At 61.2% G+C, this 20,907-nt stretch overlaps 1 protein-coding gene across 2 annotated transcripts; it reads right to left on the bottom strand.

Annotated features, from left to right (window-relative positions):
- Nucleotides 1–904: 904 nt before the first annotated feature.
- Nucleotides 905–19,648, bottom strand: ATG2A (autophagy related 2A). Of its 2 annotated transcripts, none has more exons than XM_090258972.1 (41): nucleotides 19,370–19,648; nucleotides 17,204–17,366; nucleotides 16,938–17,090; nucleotides 16,679–16,781; nucleotides 16,155–16,290; nucleotides 15,913–16,011; nucleotides 15,546–15,642; nucleotides 15,291–15,455; nucleotides 15,048–15,188; nucleotides 14,299–14,536; nucleotides 14,070–14,214; nucleotides 13,888–13,980; nucleotides 13,310–13,468; nucleotides 12,962–13,205; nucleotides 12,547–12,643; nucleotides 12,259–12,418; nucleotides 11,447–11,589; nucleotides 11,219–11,364; nucleotides 10,961–11,118; nucleotides 10,366–10,516; nucleotides 10,028–10,227; nucleotides 9,844–9,924; nucleotides 9,588–9,694; nucleotides 9,412–9,504; nucleotides 7,950–8,020; nucleotides 7,736–7,812; nucleotides 7,027–7,197; nucleotides 6,756–6,882; nucleotides 6,449–6,675; nucleotides 5,727–5,935; nucleotides 5,378–5,513; nucleotides 4,713–4,919; nucleotides 4,371–4,472; nucleotides 4,197–4,281; nucleotides 3,977–4,103; nucleotides 3,824–3,896; nucleotides 3,541–3,623; nucleotides 3,175–3,296; nucleotides 2,874–3,028; nucleotides 1,667–1,819; nucleotides 905–1,586 (listed from the first exon to the last, which is right to left on the bottom strand). In XM_090258972.1, the coding sequence occupies exons 1-41, from the start codon at nucleotides 19,538–19,540 to the stop codon at nucleotides 1,350–1,352; spliced, it is 5,805 nt and encodes a 1,934-aa protein (XP_090115098.1). In that variant the 5' UTR covers nucleotides 19,541–19,648; the 3' UTR covers nucleotides 905–1,349. The 2 variants fall into 2 exon arrangements, with proteins under 2 accessions (XP_090115098.1, XP_090115099.1); XM_090258973.1 differs by having other exon boundaries at nucleotides 7,033–7,197.
- Nucleotides 19,649–20,907: the final 1,259 nt, after the last annotated feature.

Raw genomic sequence — 20,907 nt, 5'->3', positions numbered from 1 at the left:
GAGAAGGGGACACCAGGGACACAAAGGCGAGCTGGTGGGAGAGCGAACTACAGCGGGGTCTGCAGTCCCAGCAAGGGGCTCTAAGTTTGTGCCTCAGTTTTCCCATGGGCTCACCTGGAAGGTGGGGCAGGGCGATCTGAGCAGCCCCTCTTCCTTGTCCTCAAGACACAGGGTGTGTGTGTGTGTGTGTGTGTGTGTGTGTGTGTGTGTAAGTTTCTGTGCAAATGCCACTGCCAAGACCCCTTCCAGCCAGTGCTCTCCCCAGTGCCCTGAAGCTGGGACTCCAGGACAGAGGCTCCACTCGCCTGAAAAGCTTCTGCTAGGGAAGTTGAGAGCAACCTCCAGAGGGCCCCGCCTTCCAGGAAGGGCCTTGACTGAGCCCCCAGGTCCTTACAAGTTGGACAGGAATTATCAAGAAGGACCGGAGGCTCAGAGTCCAAGGGCAGAGTGGCCTCAGGTCACACGGTCAGGGTTGGAACCTCACGGGGGACCCACAGCCCTTCACTTTGCTCTGGTCCAGCACCCTCCCAGCTGTTCCCTCACACCTGGCCCCAGGTAAGGCTGACCATGGGCTCTTGCAAGGATAGAGCCAAGAAACGTAATCTGGCCAAGGTGGCCCCCGAGGGCCATTTCTCCACTCCCCTTCACTCGGCTTCTGCCACATCAGAAGGGGGGCCAGGGTGGTAGCCGCCTCGGAGGATGGTGAGCAGCCCAGGCAGCCGCGGGGAGGGGTGCAGGGCTGGGCAGGTGGCTGGGTTAGAGGCCAGAAGGGACCCTGTCCCGTTGGGTGAGGGGTGGGTGTGGCAAACCCTGGTGGTGACATGGGCAGTGCTGGGTGCAGAGGTAGGAATCTGAGTGCCACTCAAAGTCAAGGCTGAGGCCAGGGCAGTGCAGGTACACAGGATGAGGGGCTGGCGGTGGGCACAGTTTATTCCACTTCATGCAGACACTGACCCACACGCTCAGGAGCTTAAAAATAATACATTGAACCACACGGTGTCCGCGCCCCCACCTCTCCCGGAGACACAGAAAGACATTTGGCTGAGTGGGGTCAGGGTCCGAGGGTCCAAAAGCCTCCATCCTGGAACAAGGCAGTAGTGTGGGCCCAGGCGGTGGTGGGGGACAGTGTCCTTTCTCCCCAGAGAAAAAGTGCAGAGACAGGGCCAAGGCCCCGGGCAGGGAGGCCCCACTCTCACAGCGATTGGCAGCAGGTAGGCCAGGGGCAGGGTCCTTCACGGTCCTTCCTGAGGGCCCGGCCCGCCATGCTGTGGGCCACGGCTCTCGGGAGGTGCGGGAGCCGAGGCGCCACTGCGGCTGGCTGGGCGCGGTGGGTGGGCAGCGCCCTGGAGTCAGTCCTGGGCCTCATCTGAACGCCACTTGAGAGTGTGGTCCTTGTGTGCATCGGGGAGGATCTGGTTGCGCATCCCCCCAAGCAGGTTGGACGTGGCCTCTGTGGCCAGGATGAGGGGCTTCACCACCGTTGGGGGCAGCTGGCGGATCACACCTCCCACAGCACCTGTCAGCCCCTTCTGCTCATGTCCCCGAGATGCCACCTCACAGATGGTCTGAGCCGTGTCCAGGATGCCCTGTGGAGGTGGGAGGTCAATGCAGGGATCTGGGCGGAGGGCAGGTGGGGGGGACAGGGAGCAGGGCCAGACCTCATTACCTCTCGAACGGTGTCGTAGGCCTTGACCACGCCCTCCCGGAGGTCAGCCGGCTGCTGGCCTTTGCGCTGCCTTCGCACAGAGCGCTTGTCCTGCAGGGAGCGGGAGATGGGTTCCGCGGGGGACAGGATGTCATACACCGTCTCGGCTGTGGCCTGGGGGAGCATGGGAGACACTGGATGAATAGAGGCGAACTGCGCAGACATGACAGACCCCTAGGCCCCCAGTCCAGGGAGCCCACCACTGCCCGTCCCCTAAACCCATGCTCCAGGGGTCCTGCCAAGGTTCCCACCAGCCAGGCCGGGGGGCTTCAGGTGGACTGCATGCCTCCTCAGGGACTGCTCCTCATGTCCTCCGGACCCAACGCCCCTCCTGCTGACTTCCACACCCACGCAACCACATCTGTGGGTGCCCCACGTGCAGCTTGCCTGAGCTGGGTGCATCGCCTGGCCTCGCCAGTTCTACAGAGCAGCCCTGCAGAGACCAGGGCTTCCCCTCACTCACCCCCACCGACCAGTGAGTCCTTTACCGAGTCTAACCTGTCTTTTGTCCAAGACTCCTCTTTTCTTTGCCCCCATGTCTCTCATCCAGCATCACTCCTTCCCACACAACCTCTGTGCCTGGAGGTGCCACCCTCCAGCTGGTGCCCTGGGGGAGCCCCTCAGACACCTGCTTCTCTCTCCAGCCTCCTCTCCAGAGAGCTGCCCCTGTTCTCACGGGCTGGGCCTGCAGGGCCCAGAAGGTACCACGATCCCCCTGCATCCGCACGCTTGCGCCCATCTGCTCTGGCTGCCTACGAACGCCGGCGCGTCCCGGCCCTGACGGCATGGCACTCGCTGCATGACCTACAGCTTCCCACAGGAAACCCCCTGGGGACCCACCAGGGCCTGAATGCACCAGGGCCAGTCTGGGCCTTACTTTCCTGTCTGTAAACAGAGGCCCCCTTCCCTCCCCTTCAAGACTTGGCCATGAGCAGAGACCCAGTGGGCTATAAAACTTGGGGGGCACTCATCCTCCTGCATGGGGGCCACAGTGGGACTCGGGAGACCTGGCTGTGGGTCCCAGCTCAGTCACTTGGCCTCTCCTCTCTGTGACTGTTCCTCATAAAACGTTCTGCACACCCAGACTAGGCGCCATCATAAGAGCTTGGGACCGGACTCGGACGCCAGGGCAGACCCTTCCGGCCCTACAGAGCCAAGCACCGCTCACCTGGATAGCCTGCACCAGCCGGTTGCTCAGTTCCAGGGCAGCAGAAGCCGTCGACGAGCCAAAGGAGGCGGCCCCCCGCTGCAGCCCCCTCATGAGGCGCCCATCCTTCCTGTATTGCTCAATGGGCAGCCACAGCAGGTCCCGGAACCCTTGGACTGGAGGAACAGGGTTGTCAGAGGTGCTGAAGCCTGCACCGCCCTCATCATCCTACTTTAGGACCTACCCTACCTATTCCCAATGGCGGCTTCTCGGCTACCCAAGAGTAGGGCAGTTTCAAGAGTCCCCAGAGCCAGACACTTACAGAGCTGGACAACTGAGTGCATGGGGCCCACGCCCCCCAGCAGGCCTGGTAGCTGGTTCTTGCGGATGTCCTGCAGCCACTCATTGAGAGCGTAGCCCAGCACCTTGTCCACGCCCAGGAGTCTGGGAAGGGGAGAGGAGAGGAGGGCAGGGTCGGGCAGAGCTACACACTGAGGGGTCACAGGGCCAGGCGGACCTGAGGCACCTCAACACTCCCCATGGCCCCGCTCTGCCCTATGCGGGGGTGCAGGGATAACTGCGCCCACTTCACAGAGGAGAAGCTGAGGCCCCAGAGGGCTGATGTCTTGGCCAAGGCTACCGGGGCCCCGGAGAGAGGCTGGGGGTGCCGGAGCGCACGAGGGCTCACCCGTGCCGGCAGCAGAGCCGCTTCAGCTTTAGCTCCGAGCAGTTGAGCTGCGCCAGGCCGATGAGGAGGCCAGTGAAAGTGCCCTGGGGGGGCAGAAGGGGTTTGGGTTTACATGGTGGGGCACAGGGACCCACCCAGCCCACAGGACACCAACTCAGCAGCCAATGATACCGGGATGTAAGCCTTGGCCTCCTGGCTCCCAAAGGCCAGGCCCCACCTGAGCAGAACGGCAGACCCCAGAAGGCTTAGCCTACCCAGCCACCCCGCCTGATGGCCCACTTACCACCTGGTCCATGGTGACGTGCTTGCCATGGTAATCCAGCCAGATGGGCACCTCGGAGGTGAATCGGAACTCCCTGGAGACAAGGAGAGCAGGTCCTTTAATCACTGACCTGGCCCTGTGCAGCCCGACCCAGGGCCCCAGCCCCGGCCCGACCTGAAGTAGATGGGCTGCTGCTCAGAGCCTTGGCCACCACCTGCGGCCTCCTGCGTGCCAGCTGCCTCTACATCCTCAGGCTGCCCTTCCGGGGGGTCGCTGGGCGGGACTCGGGTCTCAGGCGGAGCTAGAGAGTACACAGACCAGGGAGGGTCCAGGGGTGGCTGGGAGGTAGGAGGCCAAGACCCCACCGCCCCCTGACCCCGGTCTAGCCTCTCACCCTCAGTAGAGGTCTCTGCTGGGACCATAGGGTTGATGCCGGCTGCCAGGCTGGTAAAGAAGTCCTTGAGGAAGAGGAGGGCGTCCTGCGGGGGGAAGTGTGTGGCACAGGCCAGGCTCAGGGGCTTGGCAGCAGGGCACCCACCTCGGGCCTGCCCCTGCCCAGCCCACTCACCTGGTCCACGTTGAGCCGCAGGGGCAACAGCGAGACCCGGAGACAACACTCGGGTCCCCCCATGTTGGTCGTGGGGGCCACATGCAGCGCTTTGATGGTGAGCTGGGGACAGATGGTGAGCTCTGGATGACGGCTGGGCCTCAGGCCCTGCGTCCCTGCCCGCCGCTGCCCACCCGCTCAGTCTGGTGTCCACGCAGGCTTCTCCCTCTGCTAAGGTGGCTGGAGCCCCACCGTCCTCCCAGGCTTGCAAACCACCCAGGTGAGCGTGTGTGCCTGTGAGCACACGCGTGAAGATGCAGCCCCTTCCCTGCCCAGGCTGGACGACGGGGCCACCTACAGTACCATGTTGGAGTGGGTGCGCCGCGGCATCCGCTCGCTCGTGTACATGTACAGGAACTTATTGATCTTGGAGGAGGGGAGCCGGTCGCGGATCTCCAGCTCCTGAACGATGAACACCTGGCGGGACAGCGGCTGCTCCTCCAGCTCCCTGCCTGGGGCCACGGGGCCTATGACTGGCTCCACTGGGTACACCTCATGCTGGAAGCTTACCTGTCAGGTGGATGGAGGCCTGAGCCAGGTAAGCGGGCACGGAAGGGGGGAGAGAGGGCTTGCCCCAGGACCCTACTCTCCCAGCTACCCTTCCTGCACGTGGCCCTACCTCAGATCCACGCCTGGCTACTGCCTGGCACCGTCATGTGGCCATCCCACGGGCATTTCAAACGCACATGGTCACACTGAGCTCGACCTCCTCTCCCCACTCCGTCTGCCTCTGTTCCCACAGCCTTCCCATCTGCCCCACCACGCTAAGCGTAAACCCTAGTTCAGGCCTCCCTCTCCAACCTCTCTATCACCAGGGACGGTGGTTTTGCATCCTCAAGACGTCTGTAAAACCCACTCCCCAAAGTAAGTTCCCGTGGGGGGAAGTGCCGGCTGAGCAGAGGGGAAGGGGTGGCTGGCGGCTGCCCCCCACCCCAGTGGGCCTTTGGCACCCCAAGCCCGCAGCTCACCTTGCTGAGCTGGATCTCCATGAGGACCTGGTGCTGCCTCCCGCTGCCGCCCTGCGTGCGCCAGGAGTTCTGGGGCCGGTTGGGGCCAGAGCAGCGAGAAGGGGAGCCCCTGGGACCTGTGAGGCCAACTCGTGCCCTGGGAAGAGCAACAGGGGACCGGCTGACTCAGGGAAACACCCTTTTTCACCCCATCCTGTCAGAGCAGGGTTTTCAGCCTGTGGTGGGTGACCCTCCCCTGGGAGGTTGGTAGGATAAGGAAGAAGGAAGAGCTGAGGCCGGAGAGCTGAGGACAGGCTCAAGGTCTCCAGCCTCATTGTCACAGCCGCCACCTGCACCTTCTCCTCCTCACCTGCGGCCGGGGTGGGTGCCGAAGTCTCGGCCTCCATAGAGGTGCCAGACGAAGGAGACCTCACGCAGCACCACACGGGTGCTGGGCACTGGGAAGTGGGCAGGCGCCCGCAGCAGGTCCGTGCTGCCCAGGGGCCGTGAGAAGTGCCCGTCCTGCACGGTGATGGGGCCTGGGTGCAGCTGTGTCACCACAGGCTCCCCGTCGCGGGGCTGCAGGGAGGAGGCCAAATGAGTACAGGTGGCCCAGATGCGCTCCCGTGAGGCCACCTCCACCCTATTTCTTCCAGCCTCAGACCTCCCTCCCTGTTCCTGATAATGACTCTCATGGGTGCTGTTCCCACAGCCTGTGTCTGCCTGTCCAGTATGGGGCTGAGTGCCCCTTGCTCCCGCCAGCCTTGTGTCCCTGGGAACTGGGTCTTGCTTGCATCTGACATTCCCACTGGTCCTTGGGGGCCAGGAGGTCAGCACCCTCCCATCTAAGCACCTGCCCGCGTGCTCCCAACTCTGATGTTCCCATCACTCTGCCCAGGATGGCAGGCCTTCTCTTCCTCTGGAAACCCACTGGCTCCTTCAAAGCCCAGGGTCAGGGCTGCCTCCCCAGGAAGACCCTCCCAGCCCCACCTCCCACAGGATAGGGACCGCCTCCTGCCTCTCCCGCAGCCTGCTCTGTAGAAGGGCCCGGAATGAGCCACCCTCTCCCGCCACTGCCTGCCCACCACACACCGGGATGCCCAGGCCAGGAGCGTCAAGGATGCAGAACTCGTCACTGTCCAGAGTGTCTCCATCCCCCTCCTCTTCCGTTTCATCTTCATTGGCCTCTGAGAAGGACCCCAAACTGCCAGCAGGGACCCCCGCAGGGACTCCAACAGGGGATGAGGGGGGCTGGGCCCCACCCCGTTCATCTGGGAATAGGTAGACTGACACAGGTGAGGCCTGAGGGAGGGGTTCACCTGTGGGAGAGAGAGCTGGTCTCAGGGGAGGCCCGACGTGGGTGCTGGCGGTGTCCTGGCCCCAAGCCCCCCCAGCCCACCTGAGTGCTGGGCCAGCTCCCGCAGGCTGCGCTCTGTGTCCAGGAGGGCGTCAGTCAGGTCCCGCTGGTTGATGAGGGCCGTCTCCACGGGGGGACATGAAGGCAGAGAGGCGGGGCTCTCGGAGAGCTGGGTCAGGCAGGGGAGGAGTGGTGAGTGAGTGCCAGGAGGGAGGGGCGGGGCCCAGGGTTCCCCCATGGCCAGGTCCCTGGGGGACCATGGCAGGGGAGGGGGCCAGGCAGAGCTCAGGCAGCCTGTGCGGCCAGGCCTCACCTGTACCTTCTGGCCGGCGATCTCGGTGGGGCTGGGGGGCCGGGCCGGGGGGTGCAGGTCGCCCACATTCATTACGTACTGCAGCAGGTTGACCAGCAGGGCGCAGGAGTCAGCGCAGCTGTGCATGTGCACCACATTGTTGGAGCAGCGCAGCTCGAACAGCGGCTGGCTCTGTGGGGGAGGGGTGGGGGTGCCGTCAGCCCAGGCCCTGTCCCCTCCGTCCACAGACAGGACACGCTAGGTCTGCCTTGCGGCGGTCAGCCTGTGCAACAACCCCACTGAATGGATGGGCACACGGAGCCCCGAGAGTGGAAGGGGCTCAGCCACAGGCTACCCAAGGAAACCGAGTGCCACCCCCTGAGTGAAGGGCTTCGCGACTCCCAACTCCTTTGCCCCCCACCCCAGCCACTCAGGCCTACTACCTCCATTTTACAGATGAAGAAACTGCCTGACTCCTGAGGCCCTGGCTGCAGCTGCCATCTAGTGGCAGGACTCACGCGGAGGGACACCCGCAGTGGGCCTGGCCCTTCCCAAGAGAGCCAGTAACCACAGCCCAGCATGGGAAGGGCATGGCCATGACCATGACGGGAGCCCAGGCCCAGGGAGCAGAGGCAAAGAGCTGGTGTGCAGCAGGAGGGGACCCTCTGAAGGCACCCTCAGCCCCGGCACTGCTCTGGCTCCAGGGGCCCTGGGAAACAGCCACACTCACCAGTTTGCCCTCAGTGCTCCCCTTCCAGGTTTTGATCACCAGCTCCAGGAGGTCAACATCCAAGACACAGACATAATCTGAAGCAGAGGACAAGAGACGTTCCTATTGCCTCCTCACACCCAGCCCTGGACCCGCCGCCAGAGGGGAGAATTGGGGGTTTGTCTGGGTGCGGCCCTTGTGTGGGTGCGCAGAACGCAGCCCAAGCCCTGCCCACCTCGCCGCAGATCCAGGGTCTCCACCTCGCACTTGTCAGACAGGTACAGGGCTGAGTCGTCGAGGATGAACCTGGTGGGGAGCAGGGCTGAGAAGGGCCCGGAGCCCCTGCAGGCGGCAGCTCCGCAGGCGCCGGCGGGGGCGGGGTGCCCACAGACAGGCGGAGGACACCCAGAGCAAGTCCCCCGCCCACAAGACCCTAGTGCTGAGCCCTCTCTGGCCTCGGTGTTCACACAGGGGGAGAACAGGCCTGGGCTCCCACGTCACAGGCCCACGTGTATCTGTTCTCCAAGCACTTGCCGCTCCTCCACCTCATCGGAGCCCCACAGCAACCCAGGGAAGGAGGGTCCTGTTTCCCCCTCTCCGTTCATTGTTCTTTTAAAGTAAGTCCTTCGTTTATAGCAACATAACACAAGCTCCTTTAAAATACTTTAGCTCTGGCTGGTGTGGCTCAGTGGATTGAGTGCAGGAAAGGTCGCCAGTTCAATTCCCAGTCAGGGCACAGGCCTGGGTTACAGGCCAGCTCCCCAGGTGGGGGCGTGCAAGAGGCGACTGAGCAATGTTTCTCTTGCACGTCAATGTTTCTCTCCCTTTCTACCTCCCTTCCCCTCTCTCTAAAAATAAGTAAACAAAATCTTTAAAAAAATAAAATATTTTAAAACATAGCAATAAAGAAAACATGGTATCTAATCCTTAATGATAATCTCTACTCCCAAATTCTGCTATATATCTCCTTCCAATCTTTTATGAAGCCACACAGAGATGCACATAAATATCTGCTCATAAATTTTTGTTTTAAATATTTGCAGCTTTACACCTTACTTTTTTCAGTAAACATTGTACTGTGGCATTTCCCCATATATATATATGTATTTTTAAGATCGTATTCATTTTTAGAGAGAGGAGAAGGGAGGAAGAAAAAGAGGGAGAGAAACCTCGATGTGTGGTTGCCTCTCACATGCTCCCAATTGGGAACCTGCCCCGCAACCCAGGGCTGTGCCCTGACTGGGAATTGAACCCGCGACCCTTTGGTTCACAGGCCAGCATTCAATCCACTGAGCCACACCAGCCAGCGCTTCCCATATTTTTTCAATGTTATTCTTTGACTTGACTTTAAAGGTTGGGTGGGCCATGTGTACCAACAGAGGTTGTGATTTTGGGGGCATTTGGACTGTAAGTCCTGACTGTTTTGAATTGTGCTATAGAGGCATATTCCAGGCGTTTTATCCTTCTATCCTAGGACAAGCACCAGAAGCAAAATGATCAGGACAGAGAGCGCAAATGCTTTAAAGGTTCTGATTCAGAGGTCCGGCTGCCCTCCAAGAAGGCAGAACCAATTCTGAGGGAAGATTATCACCCAAAAGTACAGGAAGGCTCAGTGTTGCCTGAGGACACAGAGCAGGGAGACAGCCCCTGGGGGAGTGGCAGCTGCAGCCCAGCTTGGGAGGGAGGGGGCTGCATACCTGAGCAGGAAAGTAGAGGTGTCCATGATGATATTACTGGAGAGGGTGAAGGTCTCGGCGGTGATGAGGACACGCACAGGGAGGTAGAGGGGCCTGAGAGTGACAGTGAAGCTAGGGCAGGCTCCTTCCACACCCGTGAAAGCCTGCCCTCCCCCTCTGGCACCCAGCCTGGGTACCTGTAGTCCACAGCGCAGGAGAACAGGTGTGTGTGTAGGACGGTAATGACCGTCGGGGGCAGGTAGCCCAACACAGGGTCATCCAGCACATCTAAGAACTCCAACAGCTTTGGGGACCAACGTGGGAGAGGTGATGAGGATAGGGGGGTCCTCTTCCCTCTTCTAACCCCCCGGCCCCAGCACAGCCCAGCCCATGCCCATAACACAGGCCTCCTCCCAGACTAGAGACCTGGCTGCCCATGCGGCCCTCACTCACCTGGGAGTGCCAGCTCTGTTCTGGTAGGGTTACGTAGTGGCGCAGGGTGGCTCTGTGCAGCCTCAGTGTCACCAGGAATTCCTGAGGGCGGGACACAGCCAGTGAGGAGAAAGCCCAGCCCACCATGCACCAGGCAGGCAGTTGCCCTGGCCAAGTGGGTGGGCAGAAGCAGGCATGGCTGTACCTTGACATTCTTGTGGGGGTCTAGGTGGATGCGCACAGCAGTAGACAGCATATGGGGGCCTTGGCCCTGGCTCTTTCGGCCCGAGGCCCCCCGCTCAGTCACCCCTCTCTCCGATGGGTAGATGGTGGGGACCAGCTGGGCCGGAGGAGTAAAGCTGGGCAGCTCCAGGTGACTGGGCAGCAGGTAGTCCTCCACGGTGGCTGGGGAGGCATCTGGTGAGCCCCCAGCCACGCCAGCCGACCGCCCACTTCACCGAGGGCCCACACCCCTCCTGAAAGCCCCCGCCCATGTCCACGGACCCCAGAGACCCCTTGACGACTGGCCCACAGCCCTCACACCTCGGTGGTAGAGCGTTGCCTTCTCAGCTTCCAGGCAGAAGTAGCCCAGGCCCGGCTGGCCTCGGTACTGGGACACACTGAAGACAGTGCCTTGCTCCACGTCCAGCACCAGCTCCCCGTGCATGGCCTCCAGCAGCCTCCCGTCCTCGTCCTACAGACAGCACGCGGCCCGGCCTCACCAGCTGCACGGGGCAGTGCTCAGGCCCTCAGGGCAAGGGGGCCTCCTAGAGCCCTGGTCTAACCAGGATCAGCTCCAGGGTCTCCATGGACTCTGCTCGAGGCCCGGGGCAGCACCTGCGTCTTTTGCCAGAAGGGCAGAATCACCCTACCCGGTCTGCCTCCCAGCATCACATGGTGCCCATCCGGACCCTCAGCATGGTGCCTTCCATACAGCAGATGCTAATAAGTGGCTGACAGGGCGCGACAGGACGAGTAGGGGGTCAGGTGAGTGCTGCTGGCTGGATAGGCCCCACTCGGCCCCCTACCGCCGGGGCCCATTCCCACGTTGCCACATTGGCACTGCTCACTCTGGTCTTGGTCTCTTGTCAGTGGGGGTTCTGAGGTCAGGGGCTCACCCCTCCACGGCTGTCCTCACCTTGGTCTCACAGAGGGCTGTGATCCGCCCCTTCAGCACCGTCACCAGTGTAGACAAGGTACTCTGGGAGTGAGAGCTCGGGGACTTGGGCGTGGCCTGGGGAGCGCCTGACACCCCCACCGAGAAGAAGTGGGCGTCCTCGTCATCCGAATCTGAGTCTGGGGTGAGATCAAGAAGCGAGTGGGAGGGAGACGTGGAAAGGCTGCCCAGCCCTGCCCAGCTCTGAGGGCCCCAGGCCCCGCCGGGCACCCCTCCTACCCAGCTTGAAGGCTGACTTGCACATCTTGAAGTTGTCATGCCAGAAGCCCGAGGGGCCTGGGAAGCCGGGAGGGTGAGTGGCAGGGGCAGAGGCGGGGGCCGGAAGCAGGTCTGCTGGCTCCCACATGAGCAGGTCGTTGTTGATCCTGAGACAGACAGATGGACGGTGGCGGTGAGGGAGGCCCAGGCCGGCTCCCTGCCACAGCGCCCGCCCGCCCGCATCGTCACCTGTTGTACAGGCTCTCGTAGACCTCCTTGCTGGGCAGGAAGATGTGGGCGCTGGGCAGGACCACTTCCAGGCTGCAGCGTGACAGTATCAGAGCCCGGCTCTGGAAGACCCGCATCTCCTCAGGGTCTCCAGGAATCACCATCTACACGGGGGAGCGGGGAAAGGCGTCTGAGGGATGTCAGCACCCGTCGCCGGCCCACGACTCGGACCCACATGTGCGCCCTAAACTACCGCTCACCCATTCACACGAGCCCTTCCCCGCGAGGCGGGTGGCCAGCGCATGTGAGGCGCAGGCCGCAGGCCGACCCTGCTCCGAGGACCTCACACTCGTCAATTCCTTTATCCCCAGGACAGGCCTGAGAGAGGTCACTGTGCCCACTTTTCAGACGAGGAGACTCATCCGTACGTAACTCTCTAAGAGGTCAGGCGACCAGCTGAGATGGCACGGCCACCGCACAGCGGAGCCTGGACCCAAACGCAGACATTCTGGCCTAGAGGCCAGGCCCTCCACCGCCTCTCACTCAGCCCTCGGCACTCTCAGAGGAGAGGACCCCAGGGTCTCAGTGTACAGTGCCGACAGTGACTGATGGGGCAGGGTCCCGGTCTTCGCCCCCAGAGCCCGCCCTCACCAGCACCTCACTCCTGGGCCTCACGGGCTGGGTTGCTTCCGACTCCCCATTGACATGAGATGATGGATGAGATGAAATTTTCACTGGTGCTGGGTCACATCACTCGGGGCCCCAAGTAGTCCTTTTCCCACATCCTACAGCCACCACGCGGCTTCCACAGACCCAGGGGCCCCTGGCCTCACCTCCTCTGTCTCGTACATAGTCCTCTTGGAGGAGAAGGGCGAGGGCTCAGGCTCCCGCAGGTCGCATGGGCTCTCAACAGACAGGTCCAGTTCCTCTCCCTTCTCTGGGGCCACTTCCCACTGTGTGCTGCTGATCTGGGGGTTCAGAGTCACCACTACCCTGCCAGGGCACATGCCTGTCACTGGTCTGCAGGGCGCTCCCCCAGCCCCTGATCCCAAGTGGCCTCCCGCCACCCTTGGTAGCAAAGCCCTCCTCTGCTGTTTGCCCCTTCCAGAGCCCCTACTTACTGGGGCAGGAAGTATTTTCGACCAGGGCTCTTGGGATCCAGGGCTTTGGAGACTCGCAGGCAGGGGACAGGTGGCTTTTCTCCATCTTCATAGGTGCCTGGAAGGGATGGAAAAGAACAGGGGGTGGTCACTGCTGCCTTTCTCCATGTCTTCCTCAGTGCCAGGTGGGGTCAGGGTGACTGTCTCTTACTGTTTGCAGACCTGCGCCCTTTCTCATGCAGCAGCCCAAGGACGAAGGGTCCATCCTGCCCGCTGCCCAGAGCAGGCCTGGGACAGGCATCCTGGTGCCCCACACAGCTGACAAGGCCTGGGCCTGGGCCTGCCCCCCCATGACCCAGCCTCTTCAGGAGCCCCAGGCCCATCTCTCCCAGAGGCCTGAGCCCCTGCCCCCATGCTGTCTCCCAGGGGCTCTCACCGTGTAGGTCGGAGCAAGTAAGTTCCAGGCGGGTGGGGGCCGGGGGACCAGGCCCGCTGCTCAACTCTGTCCGGAAATGGGGCTCACTCAGCTCCAGCCGCAGCTGCTCTGCCCGAACAGCCTGGCCTGCCCAGGGATCCCTCTCGGGCCGCAAGTCGGCAATGGGGAAGCGCAGCCGAAGGGTGGCCCGGGGTGCCGACAGCTGCACCACTGTCTGCTGCTCGGCAGCTGGCGGGGACTCCGTCTGTGAGAGGGTGTAGGGGTCACAGCTGCGGCCAGGGCTCCTGCCACTGTGATCACGAGCCAGACGACCTGTGCCCCACTCTCAGTGCTGGCTAGGCATCTTACCAGCAGGCTGGCAGGTGGCTCGGCCGGGGTCAAGGTGGCCAGCTGCAGCAGGGCAGCGAGCCGGTCCAGGGCCCCCAGCTCCACGTCTGCCTGGAAGTCGGCCAGGTCCAGGGCCAGTTCGGAGCGGCAGTGGCAGGTGGCCGTGCGCCGGGATCGGCTCTGAGGTTGAAGGTGTTCAGGTCAGCAAGGGCTGTGGGGTGGGTGAGGGCAGGGTGGGGAGGGGCCCCCTTGAGTGAAAACGAAGAGGTCCCCTGGGTTGTGGTGAAAAGTGCTTGAGCAGGGGACCCCGGAGAGGACGAGGAGACCCCCCCTGCCCTGCCGGAGGCAGATGACCAGGCTTGTTGAATAAAAACCACCCAATGATCACCGCTCCCAGCCCTGGAGGCCCATAGGGGACTGCCATGATGAGCCAGGGGAGGAGAAGCCAGGTCCAAATGTATTCAAGGGTCCTCAGGTGGGGAGGTATGCTCTGCTTGGAGCACAGGATTGGGGCGTGGGGGTGGGAGCAGGGAAGTACCAGAGGAGGCAGGGACTGCGTGTGGTATCAATGCACCACAGGCCTAGCAGGGGTGGGTTACCTTGGGCACACGGCGCAGTGTCTGTGTGTGGCGCAGGTGGGCGCAGGGCTGGGCCGAGGCCTGGGAGCCCTGGCTGCTGGGGAAGCTCAGGATCTGGGATGGGACATGAAAGGGATGAGGCTGAGTGCTCGCGTCCACACCAGCCCCCAGGCCGACCACACTCACTCGCCTTTGGCCCTCACCTCCGTGTACTCAGGTTCGGAAGAGCCCCTGGGCCACAGACACTCCAGCACCTCGAGCTGCCCGAAGTGCACTTCTGCGCTGGTGGTCCGGCGGCCCCTGCCCGTCTGCAGCTCCCAGGACAGCTGCACCGCTGCACCCGTTAGCCTGCGGGGAAGAAGCTGGGCATCAGGTGGGGGGTTGTGGGGGGCTCAGGGAGTCCCTACTCAGCCCCCTGCCTTGGGTTTATACCGAACATGGCTACAGGGACACGCCCTCTGGAAGCGCGGTCGGAGATGGTGGAAGTCACGGGAGCCGAAGGGCCCATCCCTGGCAGCATCGAACTCGGCAAAGAAGTGGGTGGTGAGGTCAGGTGGTCCGGAAGACGGGGCGGATGTCTCAAGCAAGGTCAGGGTCATGCCCCCCAAGGTCATCTTCAGTAGTGAGTCAGGGCGCATGGCGTCCGGATGGGGCGTGAGGGCCGTCTTGCCTGAGGGGACAGAGGCTTCACCAGGGACTCCCCAGAGCTCATGGGCAGCCCAGGCAGGGGGCTGCAAGGAGTCCAGGCCCAGCTGGACTGTGGCTCTGGCAGGAGGCTTGGCCAGGCGGGGGTGACACAAAGCTTCATTATGCTAGGCACCGAGTCCAGGCTCAATTCAACCCTCTCAAGGGAAACTTAAGGACTGGAGGTGATAAAACACTCAGCCCAGTACCTGACACGCACAAGCTCTCAATAAACATCAGCTAAAATACACACAGCCCAGCAGGTCATGGCTTATTACCCTCATTTAATGGAAGAGGAAAGCTAGTCTTAAGAGAGTTAAAGGGCTCATCCAAGGTCACTGAGTCTGAAACCCAAGTTCTGTCCATTGCATCACCAGCCTCCCGAGGGAACCAAATCACCCATGGTGGACCTCCAGGCATCACCAGAGGCCCCGCATATGTCACATCGCACCAGCACCAAGGCCTCTTCCTGTTCTTTCTGTCCCAGGAGCACTCACCAGTAGGGTGGCCCTGGGCAGACAAGGAGCGTGGGGTTATGTCGCTGTGTACAGAGTAGCCAAGGTCTACGTCGGAGAGGGAGAGCTCAGAGAGGGCTGAGGCCACGCTGCTTGTGAGGCCCGCCATGGAGAAGAAGAGGTCTGTGGGCCAGGCAGGGACATTAGGGACAGCGGACTTGGCCCACTGACCCCTGCACCCGCACTAGCCACCCCACCAACCGCTAGGCCTACCCCCACACTCACCAGTGCTGTCCAGGTTGACAAGGGGGTTGGTAAGGGATTCTGGACTGAGGGGCTCAGCCACAGCCCCCACCTGCAGCTGCTGGTTCAGGTCCTGCTCAATCAGCCACAGGTCTTCAGCACCCAGCGGGCGGCTCTTGTTCAGCTTGTCGTCCAGCGCCTTGGGGTCTACAGGGGAGGACACTTCCTTGTGTCAGTCCAACCTGGCTGGCCCCCTCCAGCAGCCATCCCACCCCCTGAACTTCCCAGAGGCCTCACCTGCAAGGCTCATGGCACTGAGCAGTTCCTGAAGCTGCTGGAGCTGCCGTGGGGTCAGGAGCAGGTGCAGGGAGCCCAGCTGTCCAGCCACCTCCAGCTGAGGACAGAGCGGGCGACTGTGGAGCCTCTACTTGGCCCCCTGGCCCCCTGAGAGCCACTGCCCACCTGCCCTCACTCTGAGGAGGCAGGATACCAGCTGAGTGACCCAGGCCACGACGTGACCTCTCTGAACTTCAGTTTCTCCAGTTGCCAATAAGGCAGTAACTTCCCTCACTCAAGGACCCCGCTTTGTCCCGGAGAAGATAAACATGGCTGAGGATTCTGAGGTAGAGCAAGCCCCCTCCTCCCCACGGGTCCAGGGACTCACCTTGGGGCCTGGGAAGGCCTCATTCTGCTTCAATTTCACTGTCAGCTCCATGTACCCTGAGCAACTGCCAATCTGCAAAGGGGGCTCTGGGGATTCTTTCTGGGAGGCAAGAGGATATAAGAGGGGAGGGGTCAAGAAGACGACATCAGAGCTGGTCAGAAGGGATGGAGGGGCAGAGGGGTCAAGGGCCAGAGAGGGCAGGAATTAGGAGAAGGAGACTGCGGGGATCAGAGGTGGCCCACCTGTGGGGGAAGCTCCTCAAAGTGCAGGCGGACTCCCACCAGCTGCAGCAGCTTGTGCAGGAAAGCAGGAGGCTGGTGCACATCCACTGGGGGCGCCTGGCTTGGGTCCCGCACGGCCTCATCACAGTATTCTAGTCTGGGGAGTATAGGGTCAGCCTCTGCCCAGGTCATCCCAGGTGTGGAGTCCCCCTCCCTACACAGTGTTCTGTTCTAGGGCTCTGGGGTCGTCGAGCTGTCCCATTGTAGCCAGACCATTCTGGACCTCCATGGCCAGTCCTTGTTCCTCAGACCCTCTGCATGTAGCCTGATCCTTGGGGGTCCCTCCACGACTCTGTGCCTGCACCACCTGGCCCTGGGACACCACTCAAGGCTTATAACATAGCTCACCCCGCCTTGCTGCGGCCACTGCCCAGGCCCACCCAGATATGCTCTGCCACTTCCCAGGAGCCAAAGCTGGGGGTGGGGTCAGGGCCAGGGCCATTTATAGTCCCTCATGCCAGCCCACCCGCCAGGCCTGCCCCTACCTCTGCACATGGACTTCCACTGCCACGCCATGCTCCCCATCACCCAGTGAGTGCTCCACCCTCACGACAGTGTCCAGGAAGGTCACCCTGATCCTTCGCAGCACTGAGGGGTAAGAAGGGGGTCTCAGATTAGGCAGAGCTGTAAAGGGCAGGCATTTTCCCCAGCAGGGTAGCAGGGCGGCCATACTACTGTCTAAGGCCCCTGTCTTGTGGGCCACAGAGGGGCAGGGCGCAGGGGGGCCGGAAGGGGCCTGCTCACCAGTCTCGATGGTCTGGGCAAACATCTCCAGGCCCTCCAGGGGCTGCGGTGGCTCGGAGGGCTCAGGCAGCCCATCCTGCAGGCACTTCTGAGCCAGCTGCAGGCTCGTGGTCATGCACGAGGCCCAGCTCTGCGAATCAGCAGGCCCCGGTCCTGAGGGTAGGAAGAGGGTCTCAGGGCAGGCAGGCCCAGTCAGCTACCGAGAGCCCGGGCCCGCTCCCGCCACTTGTTCTCCCACCCCCACCCCAGGCCTACCCTGCCCTCACCTGGGCCCTGGCGGGGCTGCAGAGTGAGCTGGAGGCCTGACACATGAACAGTGCAGTGGTCAGTGAGCAGCGCGGCCCAGGGCACGGCCACCTCGATGGAGCCCACAAAGCCTTCCACCAGCTCCAGTGGCGATTCCATGGACTCCAGCACCTCGTTCACAGACTGCAAGCAGACAGGGGACAAGGCTGGCTCAGGAAAACCCCAAACCGGCTGTCTCCCTGGCTGCTGTATCCCTTGTCTGCTCTACTTTGGAAAGCACCCATGCTCTCCCAGATTCTCTGCATGCTACCTACGAGGTCCTACCTTTGCTCATGTTGATCTCTACTCTTGGCTGGTCCTATCCCTGCATCACCCAAATGTGCCCACTTTCAAGCCAGAGGAGGGAGAGCTGAACAAGGAAGAGGGGGAAGGCAGGTGGGGCATGGAAGGCGGCGTGTTCCAGGCTTGGGAACAGCACATGCAAAGGCCCGGAGGCGAGTGCAGCAGCACCGCACACTCTGGGCAAGCAGAGTTCGCAGGGAGTGTCCAGGACAGGCAGGCAGGGGCCTGACCTGAGCTGAGGGGGTACCCCCCACCCCCAAACACTTGGTGTAGCTGTACATCTCTGAGGCACAGCCTGAGCACATGCCCCCCCCCATTACAGGTGGGGGAATGGTACCCCCAGCAGCCTGGGAGCCCCTGGAGAGGCGAAGCGCTCCTGCTGTCTCTGTGAAACCCAGGGAGGGCCTCAATAAACACTTGTTAGATCCATGAGTAAACACTAGAAGGCCCACAGAGATCACGTCCAAACTCTTCACGCAAGATCCACATATGGGGAAACTGAGGCCTAGGGAGAGTCTAGTCACCTAGTGTGCTGGGACTCAGGTCTCGCTCCTCATCCTATCTCAGGGTCCCCAGGCACTAGGCTTCTTCTGAGGTCTTCGGGGTAGGGGCCAGGCAGGGCAGCTGGGAGGAGCGGCTGGTTATGGGGAAAAGCACCTGCATTCCACTAGGGCATAGCGAGCTAGGAGCCAATGCGGTCCCAACAGGAGGGCAGGGCTGAGTGCGGCAGGAGTGCTTCCTGAGACTGGAAGTGGGAAGACGCAGCTTAGAGGTCTGAAAAGGCCTCCCGCCCTGGGATTCACAGGCAAGAGGCTACTGGGAGGTGGCCCCAACTCGGCTCAGGGGACTTCCCTCACCCTACATTTGCTCGGGAAGACCTGTCCCTAAAGCCCAACTCTTCCTGCTCAGATCGTGCTGAGGCCAGCCATGCCGCCTGCCCAGTCAGAAGCCTGAGGAGCCCCTGCCCCCATGCCCATCCAGTGCCGGCCCTGGGCTGGCGCCTCTATTGGTGGCTCCTTCGGAACTTTCCAGGTCAGCTGAAGTGTGAGTCACGACCCCTCACTGCCCCCAGACTCAGGTCTGACCCTGACCTTACTTCTCTCAGCCGCCCCAGGACCCCCCTCGCCTCCTTCCTGCCGGGGGCCAGACCTCCCCGCCCTTCCCTAAGCACTGCCCTCCAGGTGAGGATGCTAATCCCCAATCCCCTCCCCAGACAGCCGCTGGGGCCATCCCACTCTCCCGAAAGCAGGAAGTAGGCGGCGGCAGCAGCAGCAGTCACACGAGGTGTTGATCAACACGGGTGCTGACGCGGTTGTTGACATCCGCATCCGGGGGCGAACCCCACCCACTGGGCACCGGGCTGCAGGGTCAGGCGGTCAGGGGGCCTTTCCCACAGGTGTCCTCAGCAGGGCTCCGGACCCCTGCCGGTCTTCCCCGGCCAGTGGCAAGGCCCCAAACCTATCGCTGCCCTGGCTTGGTCCTACTGGAACCCCCTAGTTCCTCCGCTCCTCTCCCTCCTCACCCTCTCCTTGGTCCCTCCACCACGCTCCTCAGACAGGCCCCAAACTCAACGTGCTTATTCTGGCGTTCTCCAGACAAGTGACATCCCTCTCTCCAGCCTCAGTTTCTCCTCCTGTGAAGTGGCCGCAAGGAACCCCTTCTCGCCGAGGTTCTTGCTCTGGGGGCGATCAGCCCGGTCCCTCTGACGCCTAAAAAGGGCCGGACTTCTACGGCCTCAACACGCCCGGTACCTGGGCCCTCGGCCCGACCCTTTCTCCGGAGCCTCATGTCGCTGAGGCCCTGTGCCCCCCACCTTCTTGCCGGGCTCGGGCCTGGCTCCTCACCCAGATCTCCAGGTGGATATCCCGCAGGGCAATGTTGCCCTTGTACAAATCGAAGCTGAGTTGGTCCAGGCTGAGGTGCTCTTGGAAGAAGTGACCCAAGTAGTGGTGCAGCAAGTAGCGGCAGACCCGCTCTTTCACACAGTTCGACCATGGCCAGAGCCATCGTGACATCTCGGAGACCGCCGGGCCCGGGCCGCCTCTACTCGCCGACCGCCGGCGATCCGGGTCCGGCTACGCTGTTCACTAGAGCCTCGGGTTTGCCCTGCCGCGGCTCTCAGCGCCAGGCCGCGCCCCCGGCGCTCAGCCACGCCCCCCACGCTTACTACCATTGGTCATTGGAAAGGGCGAGGCCTACTGATTGGCCTGGGGGGGCGGAGCCTTCAGGCGCCAAAAAGAGACTGGGCTCTCTGCGTGATATAGTGCTCCCAATCTTGATTTACGCTTGCGTATAAATTCTTTGTGGGAGGACCTTTAACCTTCCTTCTACATGCTCTGGGATGGCTGTTGGCTTGAGGTGCCAGTCCCCGCAGAGGAATGCGCATGCGCCGATTCGTCCCATTACTTTAAGTAGTTGGGGGCGATTTAAAGGGACAGTGTCTCATAAAACTTCGTAGAAAGCTTCCCAGAGAAATAAAGTAGGTAGGTATGAGATCCCCTGCACGCATCTGTAGAAACAAACATTTGCAGCTCACAAAGTGCTTTACCATCCTTTATCTCTTTCAACCCTAATAACAACCATCTAAAGTATAGATTATAGTCATCATTTTATAAATAAGAAAACAGATTTATAAAGGTTGCTGTGAGTGCATTACCAAGGTCTTTTCCCACTCCTCACCTGGAAAGCTTGGCAGGAGATTTTTTTCAGTTGGTCATAACTTTATCCCCTGTTTGAAATAATAGATTTTCATATTTCTAATGCTAAAATTAATAAAGAATGGGTTCTAAATCCCTTTAGTAGGAGTCTATTGTTTTTGTACAGCCAGTGAGCTAAGAATGGCTTTTACATTGTTAAATAACTGGAAAAAAAGTCAAAGGAAGAATAAGATTTCATGACATGTGAAAATCATATGAAATTCACACGCCAGTGTCCATAAGTAAAGTTTTAGTGGAAGACAGCCATGTTCATTTAATTAAGTACTGTCTAGGGCTGCTTTCTTGCAACAGAAGAGACCTGCAAAGCCTAAAATATTTGTTTTCTGCCCCTTTACAAGAAGTTTGCAGATTCCTGCTCTACTGAGTTGGTCACACAAACCCTGTTATATCAAGGGTGATTTAAGAGATATCCATAGGTAACTATAATTCTGTTTTAGCCTAGCTAGGGAGATGGACTCACCTGCAGTCTAAAGGCAAAAGTCAGCCTAGACCTGGCTGATGTGGTTCAGTGGATTGAGTGCCAGCCTTTGAACCAAAGGATTGCAGGTTGGCAGGGCACATGCCTGGGTTGCAGACCAGGCCCCTGGTTGGGGGCCTGCAAGAGGCAACCACACATTGATGTTTCTTCCCCTCTCTTTCTCCCTCCCTTCCTCTTTCTCTAAAAA

This window comes from Furipterus horrens, unplaced genomic scaffold (genome assembly GCF_987537825.1).
Source record: "Furipterus horrens unplaced genomic scaffold, mFurHor1.1.pri manual_scaffold_2, whole genome shotgun sequence".
NCBI lineage: Eukaryota > Metazoa > Chordata > Mammalia > Chiroptera > Furipteridae > Furipterus > Furipterus horrens.
Note: the sequence above shows the minus strand (reverse complement) of the source record. Positions and strands in the feature narration are given on the sequence as shown.

Bases quoted from the DNA above. Each gene is read 5' to 3' on its own strand.
- ATG2A (XM_090258972.1), bottom strand. From the start codon at position 19,540: ATGTCACGATGGCTCTGGCCATGGTCGAACTGTGTGAAAGAGCGGGTC. The intron at 17,367-19,369 runs GTGAGGAGCCAG...GTCTGCTTGCAG, and splicing joins ATATCCACCTGGAGATCTGG to TCTGTGAACGAGGTGCTGGA. The intron at 1,587-1,666 runs GTAATGAGGTCT...CCACCTCCACAG, and splicing joins CCTACGACACCGTTCGAGAG to GGCATCCTGGACACGGCTCA.